The sequence below is a fragment of the Megalops cyprinoides genome, chromosome 3, assembly GCF_013368585.1.
Source record: "Megalops cyprinoides isolate fMegCyp1 chromosome 3, fMegCyp1.pri, whole genome shotgun sequence".
NCBI classification, from domain to species: Eukaryota; Metazoa; Chordata; class Actinopteri; order Elopiformes; family Megalopidae; genus Megalops; species Megalops cyprinoides.
Genome location: NC_050585.1, coordinates 39,951,220 through 39,963,745, shown reverse-complemented (window position 1 = coordinate 39,963,745; position 12,526 = coordinate 39,951,220). Strand labels below are relative to the sequence as shown.

The 12,526-nt window shown below is 43.9% G+C and overlaps 1 protein-coding gene across 1 annotated transcript; it reads right to left on the bottom strand.

Annotated features, from left to right (window-relative positions):
- Window positions 1–892: 892 nt before the first annotated feature.
- LOC118774526 (sodium-dependent phosphate transport protein 2A-like) lies at window positions 893–11,988 on the bottom strand. Its single transcript, XM_036523873.1, has 11 exons — window positions 11,934–11,988; window positions 11,188–11,322; window positions 10,355–10,498; window positions 8,267–8,378; window positions 7,690–7,885; window positions 6,867–6,962; window positions 6,617–6,737; window positions 5,765–5,932; window positions 4,223–4,339; window positions 2,699–2,823; window positions 893–1,444 (listed from the first exon to the last, which is right to left on the bottom strand). Exons 1-11 carry the CDS (start codon window positions 11,986–11,988, stop codon window positions 893–895), a joined length of 1,821 nt encoding a protein of 606 aa, XP_036379766.1.
- Between the last annotated feature and the right edge of the window lie 538 nt (window positions 11,989–12,526).

The window sequence follows — 12,526 nt, the reverse complement described above, 5'->3', positions numbered from 1 at the left end:
TCACATTTGTCACATATTCCCATGAATGAATGAAGCCTTCTACAGACCAGAGGGCACTCTGCATTAAAGGGACTGAAACAGCTGTTTACCTGTGAGAGGGACCATGTGGCATTGTCTCACTTAAAATGAAATGAATAGATCAGAGGAATGTGTTTGTTTATGGCAAAGTGTACATTGACATGATTCGTGATTGATGTGATTCAGTCATCTGTCTCATTAGTCAAGAAGATTGACAGGCAGACAGGCCTGATATGCAATGCATTCATCTACTATTCTCCAGATATTTTAAATCCACTCTTCTGTACAGAGAGGACTGTATAAATAAACTCGTAGTTGCTGTGTGTGTGTGTGTGTGTGTGTGTGTGTGTGTGTGTGTGTGTGTGTGTGTGTGTGTGTGTGTGTGTGCGCGCATGTGTGTGTGCGTGTATGTGTGTGTGTGTGTGTGTGTGTGTGTGTGCGTGGTCATGATACTGTGCATTATCTTGCATGATGCAGTGCTTCTGTTAGAATTGGGTCTGATAAGGTCTCCCTTGAACGTCTGCATTTATCTTTCTGCCTATGCTCAAGTCTCAATAAAAATTGAAAAAGTGCTGTCACATAACATCATGATTTTTTTAAAAAATATTGTATATATTTCATATATTTTATTGCCTTACCATTTGAGTAGAAAGAACAGCCATTTGATGATACCTCTAACAGCAACTTTGTTCACTTAGCCTATGCAATGAATAAGGCAAAATAGTGCATAGAATTGTTTCAGCAGAGACGAACCAGTGAACAAACCTCTGTTCTTCTCTTTCATACAAACAGTAGTGCCCACACAAAATGGCAAGAGTCTAGCTAGGAAAGAAACCCATGTCCTCATAGTGGGACAGCGGCATGACCCAGCCCCTTACAGACGGGTGCTCTGCTCCTGTGGGACTGCAGTGGGGGTCTCATCCAGGTAAGCGAGGGTGGGGTTATCGTAGGCCATCCCGGCCTTGCTCTGGGGGATGGATGGCCCTGTTGTGAATTGGGACAGGGCAGGCGGAGAAGAGCAGGGGTTGCCTCGGCGGGCGTGGCACCCGAGCATGGCCCGGGTAATGACAGCGTCCAGCGGCTCGAGTGAGCGCATGCAGAGGGGCAGGAAGTCCCAGCTGCGCAGGGGCCGGGGCAGGAGCCGCGGGCTGCGCGACTGAAGCACGTTGACGAAGCAGACAAAGAGCAGGCCAGAGGCCAGGGGCGCAGCCACACCCGTCGCCACCCGCCAGCCCGCCAGTGAGAGCCCGAGCACGAGCGAGGGCAGCAGCAGGAAGCAGGTGATCAGGTAGAGCACGGCAAACCAGCGGTACCTGCAGGTGCGCTCGCCTAGGGCCTTCGCCATGGTGACTGGGAGCCGTGTGACAGGCACCGGGTACCACAGCAGGATCCCCAAAATGTTGAAGAAAAAGTGGCACAGTGCCACCTAGAGGCAGAAACAGAGAGCGAGCGAGAGAGTTGAATAAACATAATCACTCTGAAAATGCATTGTGCCTCTTGGTGAGCAACCTAAAAGGAGATAAACTCATCCAGTGTAAATGTAGTTTAAGGAGAAGGTATTGGATCTCAAAGGATGCTGCTTTGATTCCCAGGTGGGGTAACCGCTGTTGTACCCTTGAGCAAGGTACTTAACCCAAAGTGCTGCAATAAAATCAGACTGTATAATCGGATCTCTGATGGTCAAAAACGGATCTTATCTCTGCATGTCACTCTGGGTGAGGGTGTCTGCCAAGCGAATGAACAGGGTAACCAGCTGAAGAGGCATTGCTCCAATCCAGGTTCATTACCAGACAAACCAAGACAAAAAAGATAGAAAAAGATTTCAGCTTCAGGATCACTCTTACTGATACAGTACATCTACAATCTGGAATTGCTTTTTGTACTTTTATATTAGTAGCCTCTGTTGATTTGTCAGGTTCTGTTGGCTTCTGTTGCCTCAGTTAGGTTCTGCTCAAGTTTTCTTCCTTTTAGCTAGTTTTTCCTTGCCACTGTTGCCATAGGCTTGCGGCTGCCATTTCAATTGTACTGTTTACGTTTCCCCAGTGTACAATCAGATGAATCAGTCCTGCAGATGCTGGTTGCCGTCGGCAATGAAAGACGCCATCATAAGGCTTTAAATGAGTGGCAGAACAGAACACAACTTGTATTTACAGTACTGTTCAACATACTTCTTACCCTCAACAATTTATGAGACTACTTCTTCCCACTCAACAAAAAAAAAAAACATTAATTCTTCTTAAGATTTGTACACTCAGGTCAGGTTTTTATGTTCAGTGGTCAGCTGATCTATCGCCTTTGTGAGTATTATTTCCCAGATGTCATTACGATTTACATTTAGATTGCTTTGTGATTTTAATTTTGCTGAAACACTGTGTAAACAACATTTCGTATTTATACAGTTCCAATACTTTCCAATACTTACGAAAGCGATTTTGGCTACGCAACTTTTCACAACAGTATCATAGCATTGGCCCCCTGAGATTTGAACCTGCAATCCTCTACGCTGAGATCAGGTTTGAGAGGGAGAGTTTGAAAGGGCCAGGACCTTACTGAGGACTGATGTGTAGAGAGAGGGCCCGGTCTCTGTGATGTCATTAGCTGTGGCTGAAAACAGGAGGGCAGACGCGTGCACCTGGGGTATGGTAAAGCACCGTTTGGGTGTCGTGACTGGCTGAGGTACCTGAAAGGAAGCGGCCAACTTTTCCCCGGGGCTGGCCAGGGCAGCGAGGATGGCAGTGGTAGTGGTGCCAATGTTGGAACCCAGGGTCAGGGGGTAGGCCCTCTCAATGCTGATTACACCAATACCTGTAAGCGCCAGGAGAACAGCAGTCCCAGACAGGAAGTTTGAGGTCACTTTTGGATTAACTTGCTGTAGTGGCCAATAGGGGTGTAAATCTTAACCGTGGTGCGATACAATATTGATACCTAAGCAAAAATACAGTATCTTGTAATTTATCTTAGAATTCACTTCAATGCTATGTGATATGAATCGATACAATACATTTTAATACAATATGATTCAGCATAAACTTATAGAATTATTATATGCTTTTAAGCATTAGTTCATATATGTCGTGGATCAGTTCATCAACATAGCTATATCCTTTCTTTTGTGTCAATGGATCAATATGAATCCATGTATCGTTATACCACTAGTGGCCAACATCATTGTATCACTCACTGCAGAAGTGATTTCATAAATTAGCAGCAGTGGCTAATTGGTTGTGAAATACAAAGCAAACAAACAGACCTCATTAAACCTATAATGGTCCTGAACCTGTTCTTTGTGAGGAACCAGCTTACTAAGCAGTTGTTTTGAACATTGTTTTACATTACCACAGACGCATGCAGTACCCCGAAGAGCTGATGATACTTCAATTGAATTTTTGGCAAGAACAGATAAGAAAAGGCAGAACAGAGCAGCTTCACTCTGGGTCATGATAAAGAGTATGATTGTGAGAGTTAAGGGCCCAGCCTCACAGAAATTAGATCCTTAGCTGTTTCCTAAACATCTCATTCAGATTCAGGATAACACTGTGCCCTGTTAGGTCCCATTAGCAAGTTGAATGAAGTTGCTTCTCTAGTTCAGTTTCCACAGAGAACTTTGGACCAATGGTCCAATGGACTTTTGCTTAATTATTGTTAAGATGGGGTCACAAAGGGTGTCGCTAATGTAGTCCTTACAGGGTGGGTGAATGGAGGAAGATGAATTTGAAAATCAGATTAGTGATTTCACAGGTCCCCCTGTGTCTCTGGACTGGTTTCAATGCAGGGAAGCTATCCTGCATGTCCTCAGTTTAAATGAAGACTCCTCTCCTACCAGCTATTTGTTCAGTTTGCCCAGACACGTCAGCTTTGAATTAAGGGACATTGGAAAGTTTCCTGGGCTCTCTGATCACTGAGTCTTGATAATGGAAGTGTGGCTTCACTTGAGGTTTCCCTCTACAACAATCTATTTCATGAGTTAAACAGTACCCAACAGATCGTTAAGAAAAAAAAGTTAAAACACAACCATGTTTATCTCTCACAGATTTTTGATTGAAACTAGGCAGTTCCACCACACATGGCCTGTTCTCTTTTTGGTGACCGCTCAGACAGTTCACGTTGCAGTTCATCGCTGGCTTTTCTCAATGGCCACTATCAGCCATAAAACCACACAAATGTTGTCTGACAGTGACCGCACAATCACTTCTGGGTGACTCACCTATCAGAGGGGTGATAGCAGAGGTGAAGACCGAGCTGCTCTGGACCACGAAAGTCATACCGGCGCCAACGAGTATAGCCAAGTATCCTGTAAGCCATCCAAAAGGGTACGGGAAGTCTGGGGGTGATTCACGTTGTGAGTGTTACACAGAGCTCTGTCAGCAGCACTTAGAGTCGCTCCATAAGAAGACAAACATTGTGGGAAAAAAAAATCATCTTTCATCTTCCCTTGGACACACGGAGCGTGAATAACTCACTTTTGTAAGCTTGGTTTAGTAGTAGTCTTGCTATTGTGCAGCCAGCTAAACAACTGCCCTGTGGTTACTTTTTTTCAAAAATTAAGTCAGTCAGTTTTTTCTCTGAAATAATAAAATTAATCTCAACGTCCAGTTAGATTTACAAGCTCGCTGATCATTTTTAAAGTTAACTTATTTTTCAGATAATAGCCTTGTGTGCTCATTAAGCCTGTGCTGATACAGCACAGTAAAACCCCAGAGCAAAAAGGCCAAGTAGAATAGAGACACCATTCAAAATCAAAATCACCCTCTGTTCACTAACAGATCCATTTCTCCTGTAAGGTCACAGCAAGGAGTCATAATTGAGAATTGATAGATTAATCATACTTAATGTGTTCCAATAGAAGGGCTCACAGATTTGCTTCAACCAGCAGATTTTAGACATTTTAGCAGACTAATTGCATATATAATAAATGTATATACATAATGTAAAGGATTGTAAAGAAAGAAGATCATATCCTCCTTTTTGTTACTGTTGATATTATTACTAGTTATACTTTACAATATTAGAACTATTAATTTTAATTGGTTTATTTATTTATCAGTTGCTTTCTTGGAGGGCCTTTTTACCAACCAGTCATGGTAAGATAATCTCTGTAAATGTCATGAGAGTCCAGATAGTTGCAAACTGCAAATGTAATTGTATGCAATAATTTGGTGTTGTTTGTACAGTGTGTGCAGCTGCTGGAAGCCTCATGTTCCCATTGGGGCTGAGCCAGTTGTTCATGTTCTTCTGTGTTTTTGGACATGTTACTTTCAGGGCCTCTTTTTGATGTTAGTGTATTTATTCAAAAATGGATATGAATAAATATTCTATTATTAATTTTACTGCCATTAATTACTAATTTACTACTTTCTTATCATATGGTTACTAAGTAAAATAAAAAATATGGCACAGTTAAATAATAGCGAGCAATGTGTTTATTAACTGTTATCTAATAATATAATCCATTAAAGTCCTTAAAGAAAGTGTGACCTTCTGTTCTATTCCATACAGAGCAATGCTGAGAGAGCATTCATCAGCAGTATGGGTGATGGGGTTGCCCTGTGCTGTCATTCACTGACACCTTTGAACCAATCAAAACACTCATCCAAAGGAACTCGCTTACCATTTGTTAAAATCAGTGAGTCACTGTTAACACATGTAGCTGCCCCCATTCCACCCTCCTGTCATTGATACGGTGGTGCTGTTAAACTCTGAGCCCTTGCCAGTGTACATTGAGCCGTCCCCACCAATCAGCAATCACCTGTGTTGATGATCCTCTGAATGACCTTTGCCACCTGGCCCCTAAGGAGGGAGTTCAGCAGCTTCACCAGGAGCACCAGGCAGGTGCACAGCGTCACCAGGGAGGCGGCCAGCAGGAGGAGACCAATTGCTAGGTCTGACATCGAGGAGTCCACAAACAGATGGTTGCCTGAGGAGGTTAGAGACAGGGGCTTGGAACCAGCAGGTTGTAGGTTCAAGTCCCATGTGTGCATTCTGGGTAGAAAATATGCACTTCCCTTTTAAGCAAGGTGTTGAGAAGAGAAAATGTACACGCTTGGAAGGAGTAGCATTTGAATGCTACTCCTTACAATCAAATACTGGGTACAGACATTGTATCAGGTAACTATTCTCAAGTTCGATCCACAGCTGCACATTGAATTTTCAGCCGCACAAAAGGATGATTAGATGAGAGCTATGGAAGTTACCCTGGGTCAGGGTGTCTAAAAATATAAGTGCATGTTAAAACCAAATCTTTATGCCTTGATTTACATGCTTCCTAAGACCTGTGCAGGCTTTGAACATACCTCAGACAGAGGCATGAGAGTAGAGTAGTGATTTAGGGAACTGACTTCTACGACAGGTGGCTATAAGCTCCCAAATGGAGCTCATTCCCACCAGAAATTACATTTTTATAAGTGTGTAATACACAGGATTCAGGTTATGAGAGTTGCCCTTGATGGGTGTGTCTGCTAGGCACATAAATGGTATTGTAATCATCTCGCACATCTAAAAGGGTTATATTTTTCCGAGCAGCATATTTATCTTATTCCTCTCGGTTTCTCTAGCAATCACATTTCAAATTATTGAGATCGCAGATGCGAATTCGACCTACATTTTTCAATATTGACTTGCAAAGTGAGGTTCTGCGTGGTCCAGACAGCATCACCCTGCTGCCAGCAGGGGTAACCAGAGGTGCAGTTCTGAGGCCCGTCAACAGACACGTTCACTGAAGACTGTGGTGAAGGAGAGGAGAGGAGAGAAAAGGAGGGGAACTCTGTGTCAGTGTCCAGACCACACCAGCAACAGAAACACACATGTGCGAGTAGTCACGCACGCACGCACGCACCCACAGTCCACTTTACCGTGAGGAAATCGGTCCTGCACCACACCTTCACCAGGCTCCGGTTGCGCATGCTCTCGTCTCCCGTGGCAATCCCGGTGATGACAGATTTGTCCAGCTGGGAGAGAGATAGGACAATCAATCAATATCAATTTTGATAGGGCGGCTATAGAGGGGTCATGCATGACAGGTTCTTTGTGGTTTAATTTCACAGCAATAGACGCACAGTCATTTGTGCATGGAAATTTTTACAAAAAATATGGCATGTGCTGTAGACCACCGTGTGCATCATGATAGTTCCACATGAGTGACCACTCCTCAGCTGTTGCATAATTCATGAATCATCTTTGTTTTGTGCTCCAAAAAATGCCAACCAATACATGAGTAGCAGAAGAGGGAGAGCAGCAGACCTCTAGCTTGAGTGGAGTTGTAGAGGAGGCATAGGAGTCAAACAGCTGAAGAATTGGAGTGGCAGTGACATAGACCGTAGGGGGAGTAACAGCACTCATGTATCAAAGGGGGAGTAACAGTACTCATATATTTGAAGGGGAGTAACAGGACTCATGTAGCTGAAGGAGAGTACCAGCACTAATGTAGCTGAAGGGAAGTAACAGTATTCATGCAGCTGAAGGGGAGTAAGAGTACTCATGTAGCTGAGGGAAAGTAACAACACTAATGTATCTGAGAAGGGGAGTAACAGTACTGATGTAGCTGAGGGAGAGTAACAGAACTAAGTGGAGTCACAAGACTCATGCACATGAAGAGTGCTGACAGCTTCAGAGGAGGTCTTGTCTGGGTGTAATGTGACGATACGATGGGTGAGGAGCTCAGTAATGATCACTTGCCTGGATAATTAGGCTGGTGAGGGGCTCAGTGATGATCTTCAGCAGCTCAGGGGCGTCTTCCCCGCTCCGGATGTGGAAGCTCGTGACCACAGCCTGGGCCAGGCAGCCCAGCAGACCCGTGGCCACCTCCAGGGGCAGCAGCACGAGCACCGACAGCCAGTTGAAGCAGTCGTGCACCGTGGCTCCAGCGAAGGCCCTGCAGGATGTGGCACATCCAGTCCAGGAAGCTGTCAGCACGCAGCACCTCAGACAGCTGGAGCTTCTGCTTCACTGTACTCTTCAATCCTCGGTGATGATGTGAGTTTAAGCCTGGCTGTGCTCCATCTCCCCAAATTGCATAATTCATGTTATGCAGAGACACTCAGGGAAGCTTACTCAGCTTGCGTTGTTTTACATAAGATCCATTTATGCACATGAAGCAAGTTCAGGTTAAGTGCCTGGTTCAAAAGTGCAATAGCAGCCCCCCCCCCCCCCCCCCCCCCCCCCCACCACCACCACTTGTGGTTTCAACATGTAATCTCCTGCTTACTGTTACCATGTCATAGCCTTGAATCCTGACCCCTGACGGCACTCTTACCTTCTGAACTCATCCCTGTCTCCCGCTTGCATCAGGGCCACGATGGTGTTGGTGACAGAGGTGCCGATGTTGGAGCCCATGATGATGGGAATGGCAGAACTCACATCCAGCACTACAGGGGGAATCAGGCTGTTAGCGTCGTGCTAAGATGCAGCCTAACAGGGCTCCCAAAACAAAGCTCCCACCGCTGTGCCCAATCAGCACAGTAAAGCTGAATCAGTTTTGGGGCAGGCCAGTTTTAGGGGCAGACCATGAGTGCTGATGCATCTCTTTCCTTGGGGGATGTGAATTGCTTCATAACACATTAGAAATGCAAGCAAGCTGGCCAATCATATAGCAGGGAATAGGCCATGTGGTGACAGCAGGGATGGCATAGAAAACATATAAGGGTAGACTGTAATGTGTCTACCCTTTTATCCTGATTAGGGTGACTATTCATTGGTGTGGACGGCCTTTAACCCAGATAACCTTTACCCTTTCTCTCTGAATACCAAATTTAAGGCACCTGTTCTGTTTTTTTTTTTTCATTTGGCTTTTCATGACAACATTTTTCTTTAGTTGCAGCAAAAATCGCGGCATAGTTTAGCAGTGTATTTTTTCATTTTAAAAGTGACTCTCAATGACATCATCCAGGCTTAAGGAGATTGTGCCTTGAGGTCAAAGTGAATCTCAGCCACATTCTTAGATGGTGTATATCTACACACACACACACACACACACACACACACACATATATATATATATATATATATATATATATATATATATATATATATATATGAGAGAGAAGAGAGAGAGAGAGAGAGAGAGAGAGAGCGAGAGAGAGAGAGAGCTGAAGAGAGCAAATATGCTTTTATACCACTAACACAAACCATGAATCAGTGTTAGCAAAGCGATTTAATTTCTTATTCTTTTTACACAACACCAGTCTTTTTACTTCCAAGAATGCTTTTTTCACAGGTGAGAGGTGGTCCAGATGACACCCAGGGACCACAAAAAATGTGGACAAAGGAGGGGAAACGGCAATTGGCTCTAATTGGGCCCTCAGCTGCTTGGCAATTAGCCACTGGAAATGAGATGTCATTATCGTGGTATGCATAAAGGCCGAAAATAATGAGACCCTGGTACAGAGTCAGGCGCTTGCAGTTTGTATAATACTGCGGAGGCAAGAGAGATACAAATAGACCCACAATGGTTCTAAACCTGGTTTTCATCATTAGCAGATTGCCAATTAAAGTAAGCTTCACCTCTCAGCAGCCAATTCCTGTCTGTGTAAGCGCATCTAATGTGGTAGCATCACCTCGGCGCATGGTACATTAACCATTACACATATAAAATCATTTTTATTTCAAGTTATGTCTATAAAATTGATACATTTGTTTGTAAAATTGTTGTTTGTTTTTTGCTCATAAAAAATGGTTCCAGGAAAAGTGCTCTGAGGTTGAGCTTACAAATTAGATGCAGTCATGTGAAAAGGGGCCGGTTAAATTGGCACGCTTGTTAATGCTGCAAAACAATGAAAAACAGGTTCAGGATGGTTAGCAAATAAAGGGAACATGTCAGCCCACCCTGTTTGCAGCTCAGTGATCTAACAGAACAGAGCCTGAAAATGCACAACAAAGCAGCTGGTTGACTAAGATGAAAGCATATTGCAAAATATATATATATATATTACTCTGAAAGTCTTAGGAGCTCGAGTGAATCTCGAGAATCTAGGGGACTGAGGCTTCATGAGCCCCAGAATTGGTGGAATTACCATGCACTGCCAATCACTGACTATGTACCAATCAAAAGCAGCCTCCACAACCAAACTCTATAAATGGTTCAAATCAGAGTCATTGCTAGCAGATGTTAGCTCCATCCACAGTGTAGTGACGCTTCTCCCGTCACTATATTACACCCCCTACCCTCCACGTCACTGCAGATCATGGAATAATGTTTTCTGTGACGTCTTTTTTTTAACTCAAATGCAATGCCATCCATATATTCCTTTCTTGTGCAGGACCACCTTTCCTCTGTTCTTCTCTGAAAGCCTCACTCCCACCTACCCATCCCCAAGCATGCACAAGTAGACACATTCACACTCACACCCTGAAGACACCAGGCTGACCACAATAGAGGTGGAGGTGCTGGAGCTCTGGACCAGAACTGTCACCAGGATTCCCACCACCAGGCCTGCCACCGGGTTGGATAGGATGGCATTGTCCTTGAAGATGTCTCCAGCCACCTTACCTGCCAACAGGTAAACCACAGCATGTGAACATAACTAGAGCTAATCTAATACGGTAGGGACTTTCAGAAGTAGATTAGACCTTGAATGTAGCAAATTTTTTGTCTTGAGTTTATAACACTAGACCACATTTGACCTGGTGCAGCTGTTACTGTCTAAGATTAAGACCAGCCTGTTCATACAGTTCAGTATGTAGTGACGCTAGTGGTCTAAATTCAAGGTATAAACCTTTACCAAGGTTGTTGCAGTTGAACATTTATGATTTAATAAGTAACTCTGCTGTAATACAGTTATATAAACCAACTCAGTTTTCCCTTTCAGCAATTTATTGACAGGATTGAACGTTATGGAAGTTAATTTTATACAACAGCTTTTTACAACACAATTCTGAGTGCAGCAAACTACTCAGTGGGAAAATGCCTTTTTTTCAATTCAAAGAAAAGGATGGATTATGTAGCTCATGTTGCAACAGAATGAAACAATGTTAACTGACTGCAAATGGTTAAGCCATTTGGCCTCGAAACCATTGAAAGGACAATATTTGGTGGGCAGTTACAGGAACTGTAAATTACAGGAAAGTCAGCTGAAGGGATCAATGATGTACATTCCATGTTACAGTGTGGTTAGAGGTAACAGACGGGGAAGCGTGTCCTCATAATGGGCCAGTAGGAGATAGCGGTGGAAAAGCTACCTCCAGCCAATTGGAAGGCAGAACTCAAGATGTCCAGGGAGCAGACGAACATGTAGAGGAAGAGGAGGAGCAGTGGCATCTTGGAAACATTGATGAAGAGCAATATCACCCTGCTCCTGTTCCACCTCGAGGGCTCTGAAGAGATTGTACACAACACCCAAAGTAACACTTTAACACACTGCAGGTGGTGTTCAATCTATCCACCATAGCATTCATTTTTGCTTAACTTTGAATAACACATTTAAGAGTGCATTGCTTTCTTTCCAACATTTACACATCATGAAAAGTTCAGCAGTCAATAAAATAAATGACAACTATTTAGTGCAGTTTTTACATAGGTGTTATTCATGATTAAATGTGTTACTCTAAGTTAAGGACATAGCGCCATGGATGGATATAGGCTGGGTTCTCCTCAGAACACCAGCACATGCCCCTCACAGTGATCTACATGCTAAAACAAAGATATAGAACACTTCACAGCAGAACAACCACTGGGTAAATAATCTGGAAGAGCTGAGGGGTTTAATTACAGCGTAATTACACAAACCACAGACCTCTCTTCTATGTTAGTTACTTAAGTATGTGGCTTGGTTATATGACAAGGCATTCCTAAAGCAATTATGACATTGTTATACCAGTACACGTTCATCTTAATATAAAGGGCTTACTGCTGTGGGTGTGAACTAATAGCCTTTCTAAATCCATAATGCCCTAATTTCACTACCCTCATACATACCCTCACCTACCTGGCACCTTGGGTTCTCTCTGTGCCTCCCAGTGTTTCTTGGAGTGGACTTCCATCTTGTACCCTTCACAGCTGCTGATGAGATCCAGGGTGGATACAGAACCAAGACTTCCACCATCCCCTGTCCTGGGTCCTGGGAGCCAGAAGGGAGTGGGACTGTGGGAACCTGCACCTGAAAGCACAGGTGAAGTTGCAGGTAAATCCAAGCAGACCAAACAGGTCTAAGTGAACCTGGTGATATAACTAGGTTACACTGTAGGGCAGCTGTGCTGATGCTGTGCTTGATTGTGCCAGGATTCACTGGTTTTTATGTAATATGGATTGTCTGACAATAGAGTGCATAATGAATGGGATAAACAGTCCACATGACTCAAAGATCTGTGAATATGCACAGAATCTGTGCAGTCTGAATGCCCCAAGATAATGCCAATGTCTTCCTCCTGAAATGCAGCAAACACACCTCAGAGTGCAAATGCACCCAAATCCGGCCCCAGAGGTAGGCAAGTTTCACTGTCAGCTGCTACTTATTTTGAAGACGCTTCGGGCCAAAATAGAGTTCCTCAAAGATGACGGCTCAAGCCTGTTAACTCTCTG